Below are 26,221 nucleotides of genomic sequence, written 5' to 3' on the forward strand. Positions count from 1 at the left end.
ACACAAGAAAACTATAAAGAATTGTTGCTAAATCTTGTTCAAGTTCCTCTTGGGCTTATTGGAAGCACTACACAAGTGAAAAGCATTATTGCCATATAACAGACATGCAAAAATCACAGGCCGATTTAAATTAAAAATAAGGTCAACTTCAGATTTTCTACATACTCCTATGCTTTCAACAGCAGCAGAATTGAAGGAGAAACAAAGGATGCCAGGCTGAAAACCCTGTGATCCCAGACCAAGGGAATGAATTATTAAATAGCCCCAAGTCTTTTCTTGCCATTCTTTGCAAAAACACCAGCTCCTTGCTTTTTTACACCTTCTTGTACCTACGAAAAATCAACCTTCTTCAAAAGGGCTAAGACCCAGAATGAAGTTATGACACAGATTAGTCAAGATCACACACTTTTCTAGTCCTGCTCTCAAGTCCAAGGGTCACACAGCTCTGCTCATTAGGTGACACTGGTTCATCCAAGTTTCTGCAAGGCTGTCTAACAAATCCGAGGGAGCCGTTTTGTCAGGAAGCACTTGCAAGCACCTGAACCTTTCTGTCTCAGCCACTGAATCACATCAAATTCCTTGCTTGCTAGATAAGACAGCAACTCAGAATCAACCATACACGTTAGGCAAATGATCATTCATGTTTTTTCAGTACAACTAGGGAGGTCTATCAGAATGACTTCCATTATGTTTCAGTGGAATACACTGAAAAGAGAGTAGAGAAAAATTCTGAAATTCTTTTGGCAATAACTAACACAGTATTTCTAATGACTGCAAGTCAGTTCTTCTGTAAGTGTGAAGCTTTCAAAAGCTCAAAGCCATGCACACAGAGAACTGGAAAGTCCATATTCCCACCAAACAAAACCTTGTTAACTAAATCAATAGCACTACAGGTAAAAAAAGACAATCACAAATCTCATGCAGTAGACTTAAAGATGGCAATAGTCAGAGAAAAAGGTTCTGATATAGTCTGAAGAGCAGAGACATATTCCTACAACTCTAAAATAAAAAGAAAAGTCAAGAAGATTAACAAACACAAATGTATGTTAAGCACCTAAGCTTAACCAATGTTGTCTCAGGTATAATAATTCCTGGAATTATAAGACTTTGGCATTTATAATAAAAAAGAGCTATCAAAATTAAAAGGTTTTTGCAAAATAGTTTCCTAGGCCATGACTAAAAATAAATTTGTCAGTACTGGTCTTCAATTTACCATGAGACAGGGTAGCAATGTACATTAGCTTCAAATTACACAAACAATGATGGATTAAACATGCACTTGCTTTTTTTTCCTGCCTCCAGGAAAAAAAAAACTTCACAGCCTCCCAATCACAGGGAAATTGAATCCAGAGTTAATTAGATTAGCAAGCCTAGCATCAGAAAGCAACCTTCACCTGTATGTCTTTAACAATTCTTCACCTGTTCATAACTTTATCCCAATATTTCTTTTGACTTTCTTGATACAAATCAATTTTCATTTTCCTGATTTCAGGAATTATAAGTTAACCAGTGAATCTTAAGAGTAACCTACTGAAAGCATTACTAAAGAATATGTTGAGTAGGCAGATGTATCTTGTATTCCAAGGTCTTCGCAGAGAACACCGAGTCTATAAGATCTAAAGGAGCAACGTGAAGATGAAACACACTTTATCAGTCATATCATTATCTCCTTCATCTTGCACATAAAACAACACCCAAATAAATTACCATCATTTAGTATTCAGGCTTTACAAAGGCCAAATGACACTGCTCAACTCCTAGTTCTCTTCTGTCTATGCAGATTCATACCAAAACCTTTTTAAGAGTGAGATTTCTTTTTAATTGGTACTAATACCTCTGATGTTGAAAAGAAATTCTTTCAAAGCATTGAGTGGAAAAGTAAAGTACAGAATAATAAATAAAAAAAAAAAAGTAAGTACAAAAAAGTTAGAAAAACAAGTAAAAATATCTAAATTTTCATAGGAGAAATAAATAAAGGATTTTAAAGAGACTAGGACACTGCCTCTTGAGAGATGTACCTCTGCACTTTATAGAGCGTCCTTATTACTTCTTAAGTTTAAAACAAAACCAACTACATCAACAGCCTAAACAGACAATTGGTCTTTTGATTGCCACTTTTTGTGGGCACAAAGACCGGCCTACAGCATAAAACTTGTATCTCTTTTTTAGTCTAATGTCAATTTCACAAACCTCAAAAAAGTAAGATAAAAGAAATTAATCTGACATACAAAAGTTGCACATACGTTTCTAATACATACAGATGCATATTTTGTACTATCCTAGACTTACAGCTCTACAGTCATTCAGACCTGTTTTTAGTCTTTGATCTGTGTCAATTCTAAACTGACCTGAAAAGAAAAGAGCAGAAGAGCACCTGAGAAGACAGTGCTGAGCAGCACATCCACCACCTGCATAAAGAGGACTACTCACCTCCCACAGATACAGGTGTGTGACCTCTCCAGTGAACTGAAAGAACGCAGCACCACCTACCTTCAAAGTAGAATCTGTTCTTAACAAAAAGGTGTCAAGATTGAAACTGCAGGAAAGACTGAAAATTAGAGAAAGAGAAAAATTCTTTGTCTAGCCCCTATCATCCCACATGTGGTTAAAATACTGTCCAGAAGTGACATTTTGCACAACAGAAGAATAAGGAAGGCTGCTATTTCAGGAGGTAAGTATAATTTCTGCTCTATGTGTTGCCTTTTTCCCAACTTGGAAATGAAACCCAAGATAATTTTAGTAAGGAGTTAATATAAAAGAGGTTCTTTATTTGAAGGCCTTCAGGGGCAGTTACAGAAAGATGTGCACAAAGGCCCACCTCCATAGGGATGAGTACATACTTATAGAGTTTAGGAAATTAGCACAATTGATAAAAAGCACCAATTAGGAGGACAAATGGTGATTCAATTTCACACCTAAGTCAAGCCCCTTCTCTGGAGTCCCCCCCTTTAGCAGTTGTACTTTGTCCATGAGAAGATATCTCAAAGGGTTGTTCTCAGCCTTGGCTCCCAGGAAGAACCAAGATAGCACTGAGGTTCTTGTACCCCCTGCAGCTTGGAGCTCTGGAATTTGCTTTGTCTTTCTGCCAAGGGAAAAGCCACAGAAAATTACTGGGAAAACTAGCCACTAATACAATAGGCTACAAAGCTACAAATATATATGCAAAGAATACAGAGAACATAGAAAAGAGAAAAAAAAGGCAAAACCCAAAATGGCATCATATGGGGTTCCCTAAAATTTTCAATGTTGCATCCTTTCCCAAAGAATTTACCAACAGTTTCATCAAAACATCCTCTAGAAAACTTCTTTCCAATAAAATTCTGTTTTAAGTTTACGAAAGTGCCCTAGAAGTCGTGTAACAGTTCATTAACTGTCACTGGATTTTATTTTACTGCTAGGTAATGACAGAGGTGGCGTATACCTTATATTCTTTTAAATGTGAGGACCTGAAATTAGGAGATCTTCAAAATGGCTATCACTCCATCAAACATGCAAATCTCTTTTATTTCTCATTAATTGGAAGAGAAATTTTCCAACTATTTCAAAATGTGCAGAAAGTAAATTCTGACGGAGTATGAGTAGCTGCAATTCTATGCAAAACACCAAGTCTATATCTGGTCTAAAAGAAGCCATCTTAGGCCTGATTCTCATCAGTAGAGTCACTCACAGCTCTACAGTCAACATGGTAGGTACAGAGTCTATTCAATGTCTTAAAGTGGTTCACATTGTTCTGTCTGCTAGTATTAAAAGAGTCATAAATGTATACAAAAAAATTTCACTCTTTATCCCTCATCCATTAAATGTCTCAAAGGACTCCAGGCCACCTCCTCACACATGTAAGTAAAAGCTGAAGAATAAAAAGCAAGGACTGATTTTATCTCAAGGTTATGGAAACATCACTAAACCATAAAACCACGCTGTCAAAAATTTATCTTGACATTAGAAAATGTCTCAGTGGAGTTAAAGCCTTACCACATAATTAGCTGCAGATAATTCTGTTTAATACTGAGGATCAGAATTTTAAAACAGTTGCAACCTTGATAAATGGCACGTTAAATAAACTGAAGCTTGCAAAAAGTGATCAGATAACAAAAATGAGAAAATTCAACTCCAGCTCAAAGGACACTTGATACAAAAGCAAATTGTCTAGTAAGGACAGGGCAACATTGTCAGAAAGAAAGGTACATAACCCTTCTGAAACACCTCCCCATCCAGTACAGCTGGTATTTTCCACAGATCTCATGCAAACTGAAGTACATTGGGGTGAAATTCTGCCCCCATGGAAAGAAATGGCAAAATGTTCTTTGATTTTCAATGGACAGTTTCTACAAATGCACACTCTGGGGGATTCTCTACCTATTAAGCAAGTGAATAAACCTATAATTAATTTTCACAAAGACAAGAGCAGTGAACAACAGAGGAGGAGGACTGTTTAAAAGAGCTTCTGAGAAGCTCTTTTTGACCTAAATCAGGTTGGAGATTTTCCAAGAACCATTTGGAATTTAGTCACCTCACCACAGGATAATTTTTCTCTTTTGTCTGGCAGTCTGTTTATTTTCCTTCTCGAGGATCCAGCATCAAACAGAATAAAAAATGACCTTTGACTGGATCTTTTTGTGGCATGCAATGAAAGAACTGATCCAAAAAAGTTCAATGTTCGAATAAGCACCCACTGAACTTGAAAGGAATGTTGGAAGCAGTTGGGAAAACAAGATTACATCTTGAAGTTATGTATCTGTAGTATTTCTTTATTCTATGAACACACAGGGAAGTCATCACAGCTGGTCTTCTTTACAGTTACACTACAGAGGAGAGACTGCAAAAGTCTTATCAGAGACTTCACAGTTCTAAAGTCTTAAATTTTACCTGCTGAGAATAAGCATCCCTATTTAGCTTTAAAAAAAAAAATTTGCATGGACATTCAGCTTATCTTTCAAAGAACTTTCCATGGGAATGGCAGAAAATGTCTGCTGCTACCTCCCTAGGGACAGGGGAATATTAAATTAATATTTTAACACAATATCACACTCATAACAAGCTCGTTTGACAACCAAATTGGGAAAGCTGTAAAATGCCACATGGAAAATTAGAGAGTGACAACAAGGTCTTACAAAAAGCTTGACAGTTGTGCTTGACTGAACTCTGAACAAGACACTAATTTTACTCATGTAAAGCACATAGCTGTTAACTGCTCTTTTCTCCCAACCACTCACCTGTCCAGCCACATTCTCCTATCCATTCTGTCAGTTCTTTTTAGTATTAATGATAGCAAATATGTGTACACATGACAGATCTATGTCATTTGCTCTCCATTTTCTCAGAGCAGACTATCACACAGACTAAGCAAAACCAGCAAAAGAAGGAAATGAGCCCTAGTTTAATGGACACAAAAAAAACCAAAACCACAAACAAAAACTTAAACTCAGCACTTTGCATTACATTCAACAGGGTGGGGGAAAATTCACAGTCAATACACAGAATACATTGAGTTAAAAATATCTTTGTGATAACCAAACCTACAGTGGGGCAAATTTTGTCATTAACAGGAGCATTCCCAGTTTTCCATTTAACAAGATATCTGGGAAGCCTTGGCTTTCACTCTGCCCTTGATGGCTAATTACATCACCTTGGTAAATTATATGAGAGTGTAGAGGAGGTGCACATATGTGCACATGCTTGTGCATGTGTGTACATAAAAAGAATTTTAAACCTTCTGCATTTTTTTCACCAGTGTTCCAATGTGTTTAGTAATCATGACACTGCTTCTGTAAAGCCACGTGGCCATTCTCCACCTTAAGCTTATTATTATGTAGAAGGCAACAACATTTGGAAAGAATTTCTTACAAGCCACAACCCAGTTCCAGCTGAGCAGGCAATGATCATCTTCTGATAATCAGTTTTATTTTATCTTCAGCTGCACAATTCCCTACACCAGATAACACAACATGTACATCTCATGTGAAATGCATCTGACAAAGTTCAGGCCAAACCAGCATGCCAACACAAGACAATAAAACAGCTTGAATGGAGATGAGGTAGCACTTAAGGGGTTTTATCTATGCACCCATTTGACTGGGTCTATTTCAGACAGTGTGATTTTTCAGGTAAAATTCCAACTTTACATCACAGCAGTCTAATCTTCAATTTAAAAAATCCAGAAAAACAACACAGTTGATTATATTGTTCCTACTCCTGTCCACAGCAAAAAAAAAGATGACTCTTTAACTGTGCAAATAGATTTCTTTTAAATGTTACAAAAATAATTTATAGTATTTTTATTACATTTCTCTCAAAGAAAGTTTTACTTATATTGAAAGAAAAAAAGATTTTATACTTTGGCTTACTTCATAAGAACACACCTACTAAAACAACCAAAACATAAATAAGTTAAGATATATCTTATGGCAGAATTTATAAATCAATTAGAAATCAAAAAAATTAAGTGGAGTTAAAACTGTAAGTACTCTTCATATAAAATATTTCTGCTAGCATTATTTGAATTTACCTTCCTAAACCAACAGTAATAAAATATCTACACCAAAAGACAACAATATTTTGTTAGTAACACAATAAACATTTTACATACTGTGGAATCTAATTTAAAATAGTTTATATGTCATCTTTCAGAATAAATAATCCACAAGGAAAAAGCAACTTGTAGGATACAGGACTTTCACAAACATTAGCATATACCTCTAAATGGCAGAATGGGATGGGAGTATATCTGCAAATATATTTCACTTTGCAGAAAATTTCTAGGCTGAAGTGTGATGTTACATGCTCTTTATTACTGTGAAAAAATTACTCAGGTTGATTGACTTAACTATATTTGAACTTTCTTGCTTTTTTTCTCACCCAACAACTTTAACATGATAATTTTTTTTAACTAAAAGGAAAAAAAGTCCTCTGGCTACTGCTTTAATTTTGAAGTGCTGCAATTATCTTAAAGTTATACTTCTGCTTAAATACTGACTGAATAAAAAAATAGTTTGAATTCATTTTGTCATATATCACAATCTGAATGTATCTACTGAACTCCCACTCAGAAATAAATCGCGAACAGGAGGAAAAGATAATTTATGAGCTGTCAAGCAATGAGATTTTAACACTTACTTTTGTGAAGATCTGAAAAAAGTCAATTGCAGGTGGCAATTGAGACTCATCGTGGATCTCAGTTTTCAAATACAGTTGCAAAGTCTGCGCAAGGTGCCTGAGGCCATCTTTCATTTCTTCACTTAACAGTTCAGCATCTTATGGGGAAAGGGGAAAAAAAGTAGAGCATGTCATAAACAGAACATTTCACCAACATTTTGAAAACATCCAATGGCAACCATACAGTCTAGACATTTCCAGTCCAGGAATTAATCTTGACAGAGGGCAATTTTGACAGAGGGCAGACATTTCTCATTTTTTGTGACAGTTACCTATCAACACACAGTAGAGTTTATCAGGTTGCTACTGCCAAATCATATAAATACGACAGCAAGTTCAAGATCAAAAGCCAGTAGATAAAGCAGATGTGTAAGCAGATGTAAGACATTACACACAAAAATTAGGCATCTGGGTTTGTAACATTAACCACATTAGAAATATGCTTGGAACTTTATGCAGCAGTACATACTTTTATACTGTATTCTCCATGGATGTGTCAGAAACACTTTATGCTAGTAGATGAAACAGGAAAGTATTTATGAACAAAAGGAGTTTCATACAGAGCAACTGGCAAACAATGAATATGAAAAAATATCAAATAAATATCACTTCATTATAAAGCATCACTATTCATGTTTTACAGATAGAAATCCTGAAGTAGAAAGAATCACAGTACCTCATTTTCTAATTAAGTGATTATGCATGCATCAGGTCTCTGATCACATGGAAAGTGAAACTGCTGCTGCCCTAGCAAGTTCACTGCCTGACTACCTGCTTCACACTTTCTTTTTCCTACCAGTTAGTACAAAATGGAGAATGTGAAGCTGAACATATTCAAGCACCAGTCTGTAACAAAAGGCAGAGACTTATGATGCACTATGAATCAATTTTATCTCTGCATAATGGTGAATTGTTATTTTATTATAAACATCTATAAATGCTCACAGCACTACCCTACTACTATTACTATTGCAATTAACAGTGTGGATGTTTGCAGGTGATTTCTGCAAGCATGAATGAATGTAAATGTTAGAAATTCAGACAGGTATGTTTCTCACAATGTACAGAAGATCTCTGGTATAGAAAAGTATACTATCTATGAGGACTGCATCTTCAAGAGAAGCAGCAACCTTTTAGATGACTGAACCAATCAAGTTTAAAAAATATCAAAGAAAAATTATAAACACACACTTGCATTTCTTATATAATATTCCTTTGAAAACAAAAATGCTTTTTCCTTCAAACATAATTATTCAAGACAATGTGTGATTTACGTAAACCATCTATAATACACTAAAAAAAATTATTATAACAATAAGAAGGCATGGTTTGTTTCACCATTGGCAAATAAAGCAACCCTAGACTAAAAAAGAAAAATCATATAAGAAGCATGTTACAAATGGACACTGCAGCTTAGGACAGATGTGAACATGAATACCAAAACCAACTGGAACTTCAGGGAGAACTGATAGAGATGGAAGCAGAATGCAATTATCCACACTGGAATCTGTCCAGGACATCAGAGCTAATGATCCAGAAAATAATCCAGTGGGAACCTTAACGGAAAATGATCAAGACCTGGTTTTCCAAGCACATAAGAAAAAAAGGCCAAAAGCAAAATGAAATAAAATTTGTGAATGTTTTCATCTTTTGTTTTCAAGAAACTTTTTTCAATTGTTTAAGAAATCTGGTGTGGGAGACAAAATGCTATAAAAGGTCTATAAAATTTCTAAATAAGGCATGGGCATTTAGTTATGTAACTCTGATACTTACACAAGTGAAGTAGCAAAATATCTGCCCCATAATACAGCACACAAACTATTTTCTTAATACCGAGTCTTGGTAAGTAAAAAACAAAGCTGATTTCTGAATTACTGTAACATACAGAGAGCTCAGAGAACTAAGGAAGGAAGGAAGGAACTGTCTTAAGATGAATGAGAACTGGCAAAAGTAACAATGCTCAGAGAGACCTCTCCTATTTAATCTGAGTTTCAGAGCATATAAAGGAATTTCAAGGAAATATGGAAATTGGAAAAGAACTTCATAAAGGGCTGGATGCCCCCAAATGTTTTGCGAGCTTTTTATGTATTATATGTTTTAGCAGATCATTATTGAATAAGTGTATAAAATTTTATAATCTTCTATTTAGTTTATATGTCTCCCACAGCAAAAATCAGCCAACAGTATAAAGTAATGTTGAAAGTAATAGTGTAAAGCAAAATGAGACAGCATAGTGTCATAACAATTTTCAAAAATAAAATAGTTTGGAATTACAAATAGAGAAAAAAAAAAGAGTATCAATGAGAATTCTGTCACATTTCTGATTAGCATTGAAACATTATCTTCTATTGCAAAGATCCTTCCTAAGCATGTTTTTGTTTCAGATTACAGCCTGTTTTGATAGTTCATGTGATTCTGTTCAAAGAAATCTTTTCTCCTACATACTTAAGCATCTAATGAAATTGCATTTCTCATATTCCTATAGATTCCACTAAGTACACAAAGAAACAAAAGCTTTATCAACACCATTCATAAATTGTGCAGCAAATGGGGATATTGTTATGAAATAACAGGAGCTTTTGGAGCATACAGAGGCAGCAAAAAACATCACAGCTACTACAAGTTCTCACGCCAACCTGAAACACTTTTGGATTATTTTAACAAAACCATAGAGACCATCTATTCACCCTAACAAGGAAGCCAGGAAAACAAGACAAGTAAAGAGTCAGCCAAAACCTTTACTTATGATTATCCTTAGTGCATTTATACTGTAGTCTGAAGTTTCAACTTCAGTTAATGTGTTTAACCCTAAACACTTTGTGCTGTGGAACTAAAAGATTCCACAGGAACTGTTACTAAGACTTAGAGTAAGTACAGATGAACCACTACATGGGGATCTCTGATTTGTCTTCTTCTAAACTAACTGGCTATGTACCAGTTGTTTCTGTATCAGTGAGAGGACAGTCATCCCATCTGTATCACAGACCATATCACCATTTCCTTCAGAATGAGAATTTTAGCAGAAGCTTCTGGCCACTCTACAGACTTTTGTACCATTTATCCATTGCAGCTCAGGCCTGTTCAACACCAAGCTTCTCTCCAGACAAATATCACACTATTGCCCTTGACTCCAGTCAGGTCAAGGAAAAGGAAAACTCCAAAATCTACATTATTTTAACTTAATTTGAAGCATTGGTTTTCCATAAACCTTTGTTACACGAACTGAGAACATCCATTGCAGAAAATCACTATGTTTTAAATAACTGAAATCCATGCATTTCATTTTAACATGCTGCCTTATTAAGATCTTTTGCCCTTGCAGTTTGGGAGAAGGCAGCAGAATGTGGTGTTCAGAAGTAAAATTAATGCTATGTATTGCATTTTTAATGTTTATATGGGTTTTATTTCTAACTAGCTGTATCAATTGATCAAGCAGGCTTGTAATTAAAACTGAATAATACTAAAAAACATTGAGGTAATCAAAATATTCACATTACTCTCCAAAAAAATCCCTCTAAAAAAAAATGCAAAAATGAATCCAGGATGTACTTCTTCCTTTCTAAGTCTTCAAGGTGCCACAAAATATGGAAAAATGTTTCCTATTTCAACATTTGTTCTGCTGAGAGATTGTAATGAGCATCTTTTTCTACCTGAACAGTTGAAACTTGTGAAGCCACAAAAGTAATAACTGCACAATTTCATCTTTTTCCTCTATTGAAAGATCATGTAGAAGAAACATATACACATATCCCTTTTATCACTAAATTTAACTTTTTTTCCTATTTCTGGAAGTTATTTTGAAGCTTTATGCAGTAGCACCTAAGTATTAAAAAGTAAAACCTCAATGTAAAAATATATGTCCTATTGTGTATGTATGTAGAAATATTGACACTATGTAGTAAGGCAGACATTGGGTAAATTAAAAAATAAGCAGGCAAGATGTTCATTGTAAAATGCAAAAATAAAAATACTAAAGCAAAAAATCAGGTGAAAGTTTTGCTTCAATGACAACAGACATGCTTTTCCTTTTATCTTTGACATAACTGTTCTTTCCCACAGAGGTTTTTGTCTTTGATTCAGTTACTCTACAGAGCAAACCTTCAGAAGGCAAGCTGCAAGAAAATCAGATGACCTCTTCGTAAAGCAGACCTTGGAAGTATTTCCTGAAATCTGGCTGGCAATTACTTACTTGACTGAAGATCGGAAAAAGAGTAGAGCCTCTCAGACGGGCATACTGACTGTCTGAGCTGTAGAGGAAGAACAGGTAATTAACACTTACATGGCATGTTTTATCTTGAAAACACTCTACAAGTCTGATTATTCTTGTGATGAACATGTAAGATAATTAGATAAGACCAACAGCATCAACATAAATCCAGGACTTTGCATAAACTATCCTAAAAAACTAAATTTCTTTGTTGCTACAAGACATTGGTAATTTTAATTTTTTTAACACTTTGGCAGCTTACCTTTAACAACTTACTTTAGCCCTTTAGAGCATAATTGAAATCAGTTTATCAGGTTTGTAGCTTCACAGTTCATGTGACTATAATTAATGCACGTTATTGCTAGGTACATATTTGCCCTTTAGAAACTATCATGCACAAACTCTTCACAACAATGTATAAAATAAATGTGAAATCATATTTTATCACCTCAGACCACAACAAAGGCCCACACTTTTATCCAACACAGACAGCATCATAGCAGGTTCAGCAAGAAAATAAGCAAATCCCTTTTGATTTACAATCCCACACATTTGTAAGCTGCTTAAACTAACAGAAAATTTAGTGTATATAAGGAAAGCAAACTGTGGGAATGTCAAACACCCAGGACTTCCAAGAGAGTTTAGAAAAATATTTAAAAAAGGTAACTGAGATTAAGAAGACCCAACATGGAAAGCTTGGCATTATGCCCCCAAAAGAAAGGGCTAGCTACCAGTGCTTCTGTTATTACTACACATTCAAACAACACCAAATGAGCCTTCCATTAGGTTAACAAAAAAGCGCCAATAACTTCAGTAGTATTGAAGGGAAAACAGTGTCTCCCTGTGTTTTCCTTCCAGGCAGGAATAAGCTTCAAATGCTACCATATAGCCAAAGGGAAAAAAAAGTCAATAAACATGCCCCTTGAGCTTAGTTATGTCCATTTTGGAATCTCTAGATCCTTTCAGCAAATTAATCAGTAAACTTGCAATGCAATTTGCAGCCTAATGTTTTTTGGCATTCCCAGTCACTTCAGCCTTGTAGCTCATAATTACATTAAAAATGTAGAGTGAGAAAGCATTTATCAGAATTTGCTGCACTGAATCAATCTGAAAGAAAACCACTTACTAGTTTAAAAACAATCCTGCCAGCAAGTCTGACAGAGTCTGGAGGAAAATTGGGCTTGATGCTCTTAAGACACTTGCATTCCTGCTTGTGGTCCAGCCAAGCTTCTTTCTATCAGGATATTTTAAAAAGGAAGAAAAAGAAAATAAAATACATTTTATTTCACATAACCTGTATTCTACATTTTTATATGTACACACATATTATATACATACAGTTATATATAGTTCTATATGCATACAAACGTGCTCAAAACAATTTTCCTTTGTTGTGGCATGAAGAAGCAACAGTTTCTAGCTGCCTTCTTCCCAAGATTGGAGAGAACTAGAAAGGATGTTATCCAACATACACAAAACTCTAAGCACACATTCACTCAGCATTCAAGACTGCAGAGGCCTTCAGAGTCCATTCACTGCACTAAATGCAGCTGCTCTAATGCAACGGCCAAGCTTCCAGTGCTGCAAAAACTGCCCTCAAATATCCCTGAGCTGATGAGGAATCAATGCCCATGGCTGGGAGGACTGGTAGTGATACTTTACACAATTCAGACCAGGAGTGGTCACTGATTCCAAAACAGAAGACAGAACCAAAAATATTTTAGTTGCATGTATTACCCAAACCTGAAATTTTTGTTTCACGGGCCACTTTGATTAGAATGGCAGAGATGGACTAACACTTCCCTAGCAAGGAAGAGTCAGGATGACAAGACAAAGGAAACATTGGAATATGTCTCTTTTTGTCTCTATCATTCACTTTTGCCCCAAGATTAGTGCAGAAGAGCAGCAAGAATGAGTCTTCAGCTAAAGAAACATGTTGGAAGAAAATTTCTGGTCACATTTTTTCCTGTCTTCTGTCTCTACAAGCAGAAAATTCTGTTTATAATATACAAAAACTCAAAGTCCATTCATTAACATATTACATATTTACACATTTTATTTGCATATTCACAGTTTATGTTTGAAGTCACACAGCTGTTTCAAATAGTTTTAAAAGCAAATCAAAAGAGCAGGGCACAACAAAAACAATGACAAGTACTCAGAACCAAGGGCTTCTGAAGGTCACATTTTCTCACAAATACACAGTAAGGGGGAAAAGATGAACCGAGAAAAACAGTTTCTGTTAGGTGGGTGCCACAGAAAAAAATTATTGTCTAATGTTAAGTACACGTTCAGCTATTAAAAAAAAAAGAGAAAATGGCAGAGCTATGTGTAAGGGCACATCAGACCTGGAGATGCTGGCAAGCGAGTTATAAGGATTCCAAAGGCAATCACACAATTTTTTCTTAAGCTGCATTTAAGTGAGGGAATTTCAGGAAGTTTCAGCACCAGCATTTATTATATTTAATTCAGGATTTTTCCCCCTGTGGTTTACATGTAATAAATAAATTGAACTTCTTATTTCTTTCAGATACATGAGAGATTTGTGATTTCATTTCTTTTACCCATAACTCTGCAAGGGGAAAAAAATGAAACCAAAGCAGCATTAATCCAAATACAGTTAAGTGTCACATACTGTCTGACAAATAAAAGTTAAGTATTTAGTGCTGAATAGAATTATCTTTGTCTAGGAAAAGCAAGGTCATGCCTGTAAATGTCCAGACATCATTCTTTGTAATACAATTATATTGGCATTTTTTACCTAACCTAAACTAAAAATGTTCCTAGGAGTAAGCTTTTATCTGTCAAATTTTTTCCTTTACATAAATGTTGCACAGAATTTTAAGCATGCTAGAGGTGACATAAAAATGATTAATAACTTACCCAACCAATATAGCTCTAATGAGATGAAATATGCTGTACCACAGAGCATCATATGCCATGTTTCTTTGAGAGTATTCCCATGTGATAAGAATAGTTCAAACACATGCCTTTCGTGAAACAGCAGTTCGGCCAAAACTGATGCCAAAAAGGAATCACTCTGATTCCTCTGCAGAAGGAGCTGGAATGGGGACTTTCAATTACTTATTCCCAAATGGTCAGGGAGAGAGAGGAAAGTTCCAAATGCATTAAACATAATGAAATTCAACAATATATCTTCTTACTATCCATACAACATGGATACAAATTATAGGACAACATGAAAAGATTTGTGGTTCTGGAGAGACCTATTTTTAAAGGCAGTCTCTAACAATACTTATTGGTTGGACTTCTGTTAGTCCCACATTTCTTGGTGGGAGTGTTTTCTTAATTCTGTGTATCCTGGCTTTCAGTAAAGGTTTTCATATCCTATATCCAGGAGTATAAACATTGTAGCGCAGAGACATGGCCCCTTCATGCCAAGGAAGGTCTTCCAATTTTGAAAAGATTTCTTTTTCCCCGTTAGAAATGAACACTAATAGAAGGAGGCAAAGAAAGGCAAGTGAACAGTACAGGGCAATACAAAACCCTCCTCCTCAAGGCTGCACTACACTTAGGAACTTGGAAAGAATATCCTTCTGTTTATCTCCTCCTAAATTACTGTCTCTCCTTCAACCTCAGTGTATCCCAAGTGCAAATCCATTGGAATGTTTTGATCTGTTAAAAGCAAATAATCTGTAATTTCCAAAGGATTATTTGAATTTTCACAGAATGTATTTTTTTTTTATTATGACATTTTACTTTTACTAAATTATTTCAATAATGTTTGATAATATCGCATCCTGAATTCTGCCTGAAATTACTCTTCCATTTTTCAGGGATTATCATCTATAACACTGATCCCCAATCCATGGGATACACCAGATAAATAAACATTGCCAGGAGTGATCACAATAGTCACTATGAGGAGCAGCAGATGTGATAACCCTACCTTTGGAGAGACATCCAGACAACATAACAATGCTAGAAAGGCAGGCAGCCCATGGAATTAGACATCAATAAATGGAAAAGGGGCTACAACAGGGAAATGCCAAATAGGGGCAAAGACCTAAAGGTCACTCTAAAGGATCTCTTGTGATAAGTTCCAGTTCCACATTTCTAATATTTTTAAATTAAATTAGAGTGGTAAAAGTGAAAACAGCTTTGACTGGCCTGAAAAAGAAAAATAATGGGAATTTTTGAAATTTGGAACAACTCACTCATAATGTTTAAAACAGACATTATGGAGATTTGTAAAAACTGGATATTTTGATTTGTATATAGGTTTTCTACAGGACTACCAGCTCTGCATATATATCCCTTAAAAAATAACTATTCTCACTGCAAGTTCCACAAAGAGAGACATTTCCAAAGACTATTTCTTCTCCTTAAGGTTAGCCTGAAGACAGCTTTTTGTACCACTTGACATTTTAAAACAAATGCAGATGTTTACAAGATATTTGCAGCTTTAAAAATTTTTGGTACACTCTGAAATATAAACCCCTCATTGCATTTACTTGAAGTTTCTTTCACAAAGTTCACCTTTATTCTAGACCCAGACACCTACTGATTATTCTCTATTCCAGACACCTACTGAGATTTTTTTTTTTTAAGTCAGATTTTTATATTAATTCTGATTTCATTTAATGTATTAATTACAAAACTCCAGAAAAATAACAGGTTTTAAGCCTGTGTTTCAAGTTGTAGTATCACACATCCAAAAATAATCAAATCATTCTGCAACTAAGTGTGAACTGCAAATTCAACTGCATAATTTGCATTTCAAAGTTATCTGTATTTTTAAAAGTAAAATGGTCCAGTTTTGCCAATATTCACTTTTTTAAATGTGCAAAATGCAGTTTTATCAATACCCTGCTGCTTATTTGTTGACCAATTAGTTCAATTAGAAGTGCACATATAAATGAATGGCACTTAAGCTACAGAGGCTAAGTAGGGCACAAAGCATTTGGTTTAGTCTTCCTAACAGCTGCTATAAAACCAGAGCAGCACAATGGTTTAGCTGGCTTATTAGAACACAAATGAATCAGAGGACAGTTCTCAACAGCAAAGAGATCTGCCTGGTCTCAGTTTTATCTGTATCACCTGTTTCAATCTCAATTAATTCACTGCTTTGACAACAAAATACCTCTTTTTTTCTTGTTATTCTCTATCGCTACCTGATATCAGAAGATATTACATACATGAATTCAATTTTTTTAATATATAAACAATTCAAGAAATTATGTAACTGCAAATACACAGCAGATTACTGTAGCAGCAGTAGCCTGTCTCACTGAAATCCCTACCTACAACTATGGATGACTTCAAGCATGTGAACCCCAGAGCTGGAAGCACAAAGCAAAGATACTCAAGATGGCTTCAGGCTATCCCTTATGAATCCTTGAAGAATGTCCACACAGTTGTGCTTCTCAAAGAGGAAGCTCCAGTTCCTACCTCCATTGCCTCTACACCTAAGTTGGAACAGGTTATTGCATTACACCTTGTAGATTTACTTTTGCAGGTCTCATTAGAGACCTGTCAACAAAAGTTTTACCAACGAGTCTCTTAGAAGACATTTGTTTTAAACTTACCTTGCAAATCCTCTGGTCTTTTATAGTCTTCACAGCTACGTTTTCCTTATGATGTCCCATAATAAACCTACCTGTGGCATTATTATTGAGTCTATAGTAAGCACTTAATGTACATGGCACACATTTGCCATACAATGAATCAAAATGACAGATCTTCCTTTTTTCCCTTCCTGTATGTTTTAATTCCCAAAAGGAGGGATTTGTGGCATCTTGAGACTACAGATTATATTAAGGCAGAATTGTTTATAGAAGCACAGGATATGTGACAAGTTCAGCCCTGAGGAGAAAGACTTGAGGATAAAGACCTGGGGGTGTTGGTTGACAAGAAGCTCAACATGACCCAGCCATGTGCACTCCCAGCCCAGAGAGCCAAACATGTCCTGGGCTGCATCCAAAGCAGCATAGCCAGCAGGGACAGGGAGGGGATTCCGCCCCTCTACTCTGCTCTGCTGAGATCCCACCTCGAGTTCTGCCTCCAGCTCTGGGGCCCCAACATTAGAAAAACATGAAGCCAGTCCATATGGATGGACCACAAAGATGACCAGAGAGCTGGACCCCCTCTCCTATGCAGACAGGCTGCAAGACTTTGCAGCAGCCTTCCAGTACCTAAAGCGGGGGGGCTACAAAAGAGCTGGAGAGGGACAGTTTACAAGGGCATGTGGTGATAGGACAAGGGGGAATGGATTCAAATGAGAGTATATTTAGCTTAGACATGAGGAAGAACTTCTTTAGTGTGAGGGTGGTGAGGGACTAGAACAGGGTGTCCAAAGAAGTTGTGGATGCTGCATCCCTGGAAGCATTCAATGCCAGGTTGAATGGCATGCTTTGAGAAATGCTTTGAGCAACCTGATCTAGTGGAAGGTGTCTGCCCATGGAACTAGATGATCTCTAAGGTCCATTCCAATACAAACCATTCTACGATGCTTTCACTGGAATGTCAAAGACTTAACTTAAAAAGTTATAGAGTATTACTGTTAGTCTGCTTTGACCAGTAGCTGCTTTTCTTCATTTTTCTCCATTTAGGAAAAGAAAAAAAGAAACAAACATACACACACCTTCCCCAAAAAACCCAACCACTACCAACCCTCACCCCTTTGACCCCCCCAAAAAAAAAAAAGAAAAAAAAATCACAGTGCAAAACTATGAGGAACCATTTAAAAGTTAAAGTGTTCTATAAGGCAATCCTATAGATCTATTCAAATATAAAAGTTAAGATTTTAGGTGTTTGAGAACATTTTACCTTTGAAAAAATTCATAGGATAGAATCACAGTATCCTGTGAGGTTGAATGGATCTATGGAGATCTCTAGTTGCAAAGCAGGGTCAGCTCTGGGGTCAGACCCAGCTAAGAGCTTTATCCAGTAGGGTCTCCAAACCATCAAACACAGAGATCACTAACACCTTGACCAGTCTGTCCCACCTCTTGGCTGTCAAGAGCTTTTCCTTGTATCCCATGTGAACCTCTGGTCTTTCAACTTAAACCTGTTGTCCCTTGTCCTCCTGCCATGCACCACTTTGCTTTTTGAAAACCTCCTTAGAGATGCAGTTTTCCTTAAGGCCTTCTCAACACATTCTTGACCCTTATTTCCTCTTAAAAAACTGGAATATAGACTTTACTATAATAAAATATACCCCTGAAATACAACTTGTTTTACTGCAAAATTGACTTAGAGCTAAGACAATGAAGCTTAAAGAATTATCCCTCCCCCTCTCGCCAAGTACTGTCAAATACCACACATTTCAACTTAGTTGTGTCTTTTGTACTAATCAGAATCTTATATTGTAGCTATGGAAATACTCAAATAAAACAAGGCAGCATGTTTACCCAGCCTGTCCAAAACTACAACTAAATTGCAGTGTGGAGGTATGACAACATGCAAAATGTATGGCAACACTGTAAAAAATTATTCAAGTGCTTATTTCTTAAATAGCTTTATAGCTGTTATTTTTCATCTTACCTGACAAGAGCTTCCACAGTATTTAGCAACCTTGCACTGAGAGCACCTGTGCAGATTTCCATCCCTGTTTAGAAAAAAATAAAGGGTTATAAATACAGATGGAATTTTGTATTTATCCTTCTTACCTAACTAGTAATTTACAAATATTCCAAGTCACAAAAAATAACTTAAGAGTAGTCTAAAATGCACTGCAACACAAGAATAAATTGCACAGATATGTTCAAAGCTATAGTCACAACGCTTTACTTGTGTCCCTCAGCACCTCTGGGGCCACTTTGGATCAACAGAAAAGTTATCAAATGTGCTTTTGTCATGTCATTGTAACTCTGAGGAGTTTGATTTTGTAGATAACATCATAATTAGAGCTGTGCAATACAGCTAGCTAATCTATTTACTATCTGAGTGTTGTCTTAAGCAAGCAAGCATCCCTATCTGTCTTAAACAAGACCTTGATATGAACCTGCTGCTGTGACATCAAATTTTATCTTTACAACATAGACCAAAGTTGACATGTTAGCAAAAATTTCTATTCTAAGGAAACACTTCTGATCAGGGGACAATGAAAACAAAATAAAAATTCATGGAGGAAGTATAAAAGTCCAATGAAAACTAGAACTACCAGACCTATACATTACAATCTAAAGGTTAAAAGCACCTCCTGACTGTAGTACTGTTTTCTGATACTGTCTTAATTTAGTTATACATCTTAAGAAAACATCACTGAAGTTATGTACATTTTTAGACATTAAGTAAGCATTAAATGTGAAAGCACACACAGAACAAATCTTGTACCTCAAATATATAAGATATCTACTTCAGATGAGTAGAAATGAGACAGATTTTGAGGCTTCCCTTTCATTTTCCTGTAGAAAACACTGAACATGATGCATTATTCTGGTAACACTGCAAAGTGTTCACTTTCAGTTCTTAACATGCAAGGCTGCTTATGTGGGTTATGGTCATTCATTAGGCTGGGAACACAGTATATGGTTTGTTGTTGTTAAAACCAAAGGCAGGCAATTTACATTACAGACACAACAATTATCCGGGCTCTGTGGACAGCACAACCCTTACTACTTCCCCTCAGACTTCCTCCTGGCCACCCCTCTGACCTTAGTGAAGAAGCACAGGAACCTCACTGGGTGCCACCATTGCCTCGTGAGCCGCACAGGGCTGAACATGGCTCACTTACACCCAACAATCACCAGGAGTTATCCCTCAGTACCCCCTTCTCCATCCTTCTACAAGGCAAGGAAAGAGGTGTCAGTCATGCCACTGTCCCCTTCTAAAGGTAATTTTAGTGGTGGTACCTTTGTGTTGCTACAGTGTTTTACATTTAGCTGCCTTAAATCTTATTATATAGCTTAATTCAGTTTTCCAATTTAATTGGGAAATAACTGTCTAAAACATCCTACTTCAAATTGAAGGGGCAAGTTTAAATAATCAAATGAAGGATTTGACTTTGCAAGATACTGGGTGTCTGCATATCAGTACCTTTTCACTTCTCACTTGCACTCCCAAATGATGCAATTAAAAGATGTAATTTGCTGTCTCCAAAAGAAAACTTCTCTGCTATTGTCAGCCATTTAGAGACTGTACACCATATAGTCAGATTCCCAGACCAACTGCTTTACAACATGACCTTCTTTTATTTACACTACTCAGCTGTCCCCAAATCTTAATTTCTCTGGGTGACTTCAAAAAGGTAGAACACTATCCAAAGGTCACATGCAAATCAGACAGAACCAACATGCCCACAAACTTCAATTTAGAACTTCTAGATAAACAATGTAGCCCACTTGTTTTAGCTATGACACCAAAACTGAAGAGTAGGGGCTCACCAGAAAATGGAGCATCCTCTAGCAAAACCCAATCTCTCCTTTCCCTCAAGTCTCACAAGCGGGAAAAGTATTTTGTGGACATATCAGAGCTTCAATACTTTACAGGGCTATATCCTTTGTATCTTTTGTCCCCAAGGGTTAATGATGCTGCAGTAACAAACATACACAAAAATCTATGGATCATCACTCAAAACTGGAATTTTTATCAAACTGACACTACTAGTCAGATTATTTGAATAAAGTGACTCCCTCTTGGTGCCATTTAATGAATGAATTACCCATTCATCTTTGAGGTTTCTTTGAATGACAAGTAGATGTAAAATGCCTGTCAGAGAGCTTCATAATAAAGCTGCTCATGAAATCACTGCTTTCTCCTCCAATCCTTCTTCCCCCTCCTGGAGTAAAAAAAAAAAAAAAAAAAAAAAAAAAAAAAAAAAAAAAAAAAAATTCCTTTGTATTTATAACACCTCTGGATCATGCTACACAGCATACTAAGTGTAAAAGAGCATGATCTAAAGCACTACCTCTTAAATCCTTTATAGTCACATTCATGTACTGATATATAGAGGATTTGTGTATTTTAGAACATTTTAAGTAAGGCAATTACCCTGTTTTATTTCTGTCCTTCTCAGTATTTTATTGATGTCATAAGCTTTATTAAAGGAATTTTAATGTCACTATCAGATATTCTCATGTATTTCTTATTACCTGTAAACTTCACCTGGAGATAGTATCAGGTTCCTTACAAGGTACCTACTGCATATCACCTAATATGACTAATTTCATGGGTGAGAAAATGCACAAAATTCAAACGTATGGATTCAGTTATACTTTAATCTCTACAAAGGTTTCTGCTGCAACAAAAAAAGGAAAGATGCAGTAATTAAAAAAAATTATTAATTTTCCAGCACAGTATAGACAAGATTTTGCAAATGACCACAACCCCTTATGAAACAACAAGCACAAGTGAGCATCTTAGCCATTACTAAAACAAACAGTCAAAACCAAAACCAACAAAAACCAAAACTGACATGCATAAAGTAGGGCTTGTCCACTGACCTCTAGCATAGTATTATGGTCAGGTTAAGAATATTTCCTCTAAGGAATTTGGTCATTGCTAAATCTTGCCATCATTATGGTCTACAAACACTGTTCATAGAATTATCTCTTCCAATGTGTACTGAGAAGGCAAAAAAACAACCTCAAATGTAGAGGTGGGTAGAAGGATTTCCAAAAGGAAACAAAAGAAAACAGGAAACAAAAGAAAACTTATGAGACAGGGAAAAAACAAGACAGCTTGACAGGAATTGCCCCAGTGGGCACACCCTCCCCAGAATTTTTGTTTGTTTGTTTTTGAGGTTTTTTGTTTGTTTTTTTAACACACATTTAAAATCTTAAGAAGGAGGTGAAGAGGTTAACAAGGGTTTGCCTGGACTATCAGGTCCACACCTGCACTCTCATAACTTAAAAACTATGTGTACTTTTAAAAACATCACATAATACTTCTGCTTGCCAGGAAATGGCCTAATAAAATTTCAAATACCACAACAAAAGTCAACCAAATACAATTAGACTACTTAATTTATAATGGAAATGCATCTACACTTCTCTACTGATTGCAAGCACTTGACTTTCAGCCCTACTCACAAGATAAGTGTCAGATAGAGCAGAACTGATTACCAGACTGTGTTCAACATGCCTTTCTATGTAGTTTATTCACACTTCTGCTTCTGCCGCATCTTGCAGGAAAACAGCACTATCTCACACAAATCTCCTCCTGCATTTTTGTTGTTGATATTGTTTTCCAGTTAATAATCCTCCCCTGTATACATGAATGAAAAGAGCAGCTCTTTCCAATGCATGTCAAGTTGAACTAATTTCCTGAACAAATTCTTAGACCTTTGCAATTCAGTCAAGCCTGTCAAGTGCATGAAGTCTACTTGGATTTTCTCGAGTATGTGCATTTCAGACCTGTCACAAAGTGAAAGCAATCAATACCTACAGTAAGCAAAGAAGTCATTCATCATTTTAACTAATATGCCTCTGTCTTCTAATAATAAAAATAAAGTTGTGAAGAGCAAACAGCCATCTTACATCTGGTAGATTTGAGAGCACAGGAGTTACATTAAATGCAATTACAGCTTTCTCTCCACACCTCTCTCCCAATAATGAGGTGTAGCAACACAGTTGGTTCTCAGCTGTTACCCCAGTGCTGACTCACGTGGGCACCAGGCACTGTGGGGAAGGTGGCTCTGGGGACAAGGATGAGCAGTGCTGAGGGCCAGGCAGCACAACCCCTCTGTAACATCCCAAACCCAAGGCCTGGGCAAATAACAACTGTGCAGCCAGTGAGTTGTGCCCACATCAGGGGTTCTCAGCTCCTGTGGTGCCCTGGGTGCTGACTTGGCTCAGCCTGGCAGGCTCATGGCTTTCCCTTTGCCAGGACTCTGGAACTGCTCTGCAGTCTCAGATGAGCTGGCAGAGCAGAAGACATCTTCCATAAGCCCCACAGCCCACAGCCTCTGAAATAAAGCTGCCAGGCTTTTCTGCCCTAAGGTTATTCTGTACACTGCACTCAGGTCCCACACTGGATCTGGGCAAACAAGAGTACACCAGGTAAGAAGCCTTTGAATTCCCTGCTCCTAAAAGTAATGAAAAAGATCTCTCCTATTTTCCACTTGCACACTTCATTGTGTTAAGTATATAAATTAATATTTTTAACCTAAGAACAGCACTGGGAAGTAGCTTTCTTGGAGGTAGAATTAGAGTTACAAGATAGCAACTACAGCTAACCATCAATGATCAGAGTCATTATTCAAGTGAGAACTAAGACCTTTTATATAAGGAAAACACACCTACTTTATTTCCAAATAAAAATATCTTCTACTTGCCTGAACTTCCTACAGAAGTGGTATTGCATTGTCCAGGTTAAAAAAAAAAAAAAAAAAAAAAGACAGAGAGAGAGAGAGAGAGAGAGAGAGAGAGAGAAAACACATGAACAACCAAAGCACCTACCCTGTTGACAAAGGCAATTTGCACTCTCAGGATGACTCCCCAAAACTTAAGTCTTGGTTTCTGAAGTCTTACCTGTAACCCTGAATGCCCATTTGCTGTTGTTTTCTGTAATTCTTGTTATACCCAGACATCTAACACCCTGAAACATTTCTGCATATATTCTACAAGGAAAAATCAGAATTCAAATGGATGAGGAAAAAGATGATCCTTTTGCTTAGAATGGGTGTCAGTTCTGTTCAAATCTTACAAATATTTTTTACATATGTACTGCCTCTGTTTAGTTTTAAAATATACACTCAACAGATGTATGGGTCATATGACTTCAGCTGACAAGAGCTTCTGGATCTTATTTTTTCTCTGCTTTTAGGTATACCTCTCATCATTCTTTTCTGCATCTTACTTTTTCTTCTGAAGAATATCTAGTCTGCAAACTGTGAAAAAGACATTCTGAATAAAATTTGTAAGGGTCTACAGTCATTTCTTTATTGCAGTATAGGCTTTCCTGACAATCCACACTGGAATTTTAGTTTCTTCTTCTTTTGAAGGTTGCAGAAGCCAAAGTCAAGATTGGGAAAAAAAATTAAAATAATAATAATAATAAAAAAATCCAAGTACTAGATTTCATTTACTTCTGTGTAGAAACTGGTCTTTGTGTTCACCCAGTGATTGAAGTATTGCCAAAATTGGATAAAAAAGTGTTTATTTTTCAAAACCACTTTGCACTATTTCAAAAAAGAATGGTGAGACATTCCTTGCTGAAATTGGAAAGTTATCTGGAGCCACAAAGAGATGTTGCTCTCATAGTTAAACTGAAAAAAACCCCACACTGATTTTCTGAAAATAGAGATGCTAGAAGTGTAGTATTAATTCTGATACAACCAAGAACAGAATTATACCCTTCTCCACTAAGTTGGTAAATGGTGAAAAGCTTCAGATGTGGTGCTTTCCAATAAAATTAGTGAAGGAACTTACAGGAAGGAATACCAAAAGATATGGCCCTCAAATTGGCACGAAATTTAATCTTACCTTTGAATTCTACTTCTCCATTCAACATTTACTTCTCATCCTAACCTACACATGAAAATACAAGAAAAATCTCTCTACTGAAAACCAAAAGATTTACCTTAGAAGGAATTTCAGTAGCACAAGGCCCTTAAACTTGTTTAGGAGAAGCATTTAGCATATCCCAAAACAGTGAATTTTTTTGATCTAGAAGACAAGACTGACTTTGGAATTATAATGCCTTTAACATTTATATAAGTACACACACAGTATAGGTACAAACACACACACTTCATCAACGTTCACAATGAATAAAACAAACACCATCACAACTGAAATCAGTGGCTGTGTGAAAATACTGCAATTATTTCCCCAGCAAAACTCACAGCTGTCCCCCACTGAGAGCACTGGAACAGCACCACAGCAGAAGTTGCCTCCAAGAGCATCAGGTAACTACTACAAACTGTCTGTGGCAGTTTTTCCCCTTGCCCTGCACAGGTACTTGGACACGGCTGCCCTCAAATCAAGGCCATCTGCAAGGTTTCCCTGCAGTGGGCACGCCAACACGCCTCCAGCAATTTCAGGCTTAAACAGATTATTTTCAGTCACACAGGACATTCATTCCACCTTGGGATTTCAATCAAAGAAGAAAGCCAAATATTGTGAAAGACTAAGATTATATTTCAAAATATGAAAAGGTCATATTTATAACTTAGAAACCTGGAAAAAAAAGCTACAGGCAGTATTTTTAAATGTTCATTTCTGGAACATGTGGTTAAAATCCAATGAAGCCAAGTATAATAAAACATCCCATCTTTCATTTCGCCCTATAAAAATGATGAATTTGTTCATTAATCTGCTGTATATCTAAGTAGCTTTTTCTTCAACCCATAGGTCAATGTTCCACCAAAACAAAGCTGTTACTCTAAAATATCATACTGATGTAAATATTTACATCCTGCTAGTATTACCTCCGGGATCATATAGATGTATCATTTTCAATGAAATACAAACCTCTCTGACCCTCTCAGACAAGAATATCTTCATGAGCTTTTCTTCTCTTTTCCCTTCTTGACCACATCTATATTTTTAGCATAAACGTTTTTAAAGGTCCTGAAATGCCTATTCACTTGCTTTTCTTTTTCCAAATGTGAACACCTATGCCCAAAAGATCTTTCATTCCCTAGGGAACACATTTTGAAAGTGATGAATGAAAAAATATTTCAGCCAAAAATCTTTGACAGACATAATAATACAGATAGGCTCAAAATAAATTCCAGTGCTTTTTGCCCTGTGGATGTAGAATTGGGAAAAGATATACATCAAGTGAACTCTTCATTTTCAACTTGTTTAGCCCTTATGGTCAGATAATATCCAAGTTAAGATTCAAATATAGGTGACTGGGACAGAATAGTCAGTTCTGCTTACTTATAAGCTGAATAACCTGCAAAATAGAAAACAGGAGTAAAACACAGGAAAAATGTGCTTCTATCAAATA

General features: G+C 36.2%; 1 protein-coding gene across 1 annotated transcript in view; it reads right to left on the reverse strand.

Moving 5' to 3' along the window:
- The window catches only part of SMYD3 (SET and MYND domain containing 3), a 382,457-nt gene that overhangs the window by 318,892 nt on the left and 37,344 nt on the right, over positions 1–26,221 (reverse strand). The window contains exons 2-5 of the mRNA XM_083857103.1: positions 18,866–18,929; positions 12,486–12,593; positions 11,342–11,399; positions 7,114–7,250 (exon numbers count right to left, since the gene is read on the reverse strand). Coding sequence (XP_083713229.1) covers positions 7,114–7,250; positions 11,342–11,399; positions 12,486–12,593; positions 18,866–18,929 — 367 coding nt within the window. The remainder of the gene's footprint in view (positions 1–7,113; positions 7,251–11,341; positions 11,400–12,485; positions 12,594–18,865; positions 18,930–26,221) is intronic.

This window comes from Zosterops lateralis (assembly GCF_965231275.1).
Source record: "Zosterops lateralis genome assembly, chromosome: 3".
In the NCBI taxonomy this organism is placed as follows: Eukaryota; Metazoa; Chordata; class Aves; order Passeriformes; family Zosteropidae; genus Zosterops; species Zosterops lateralis.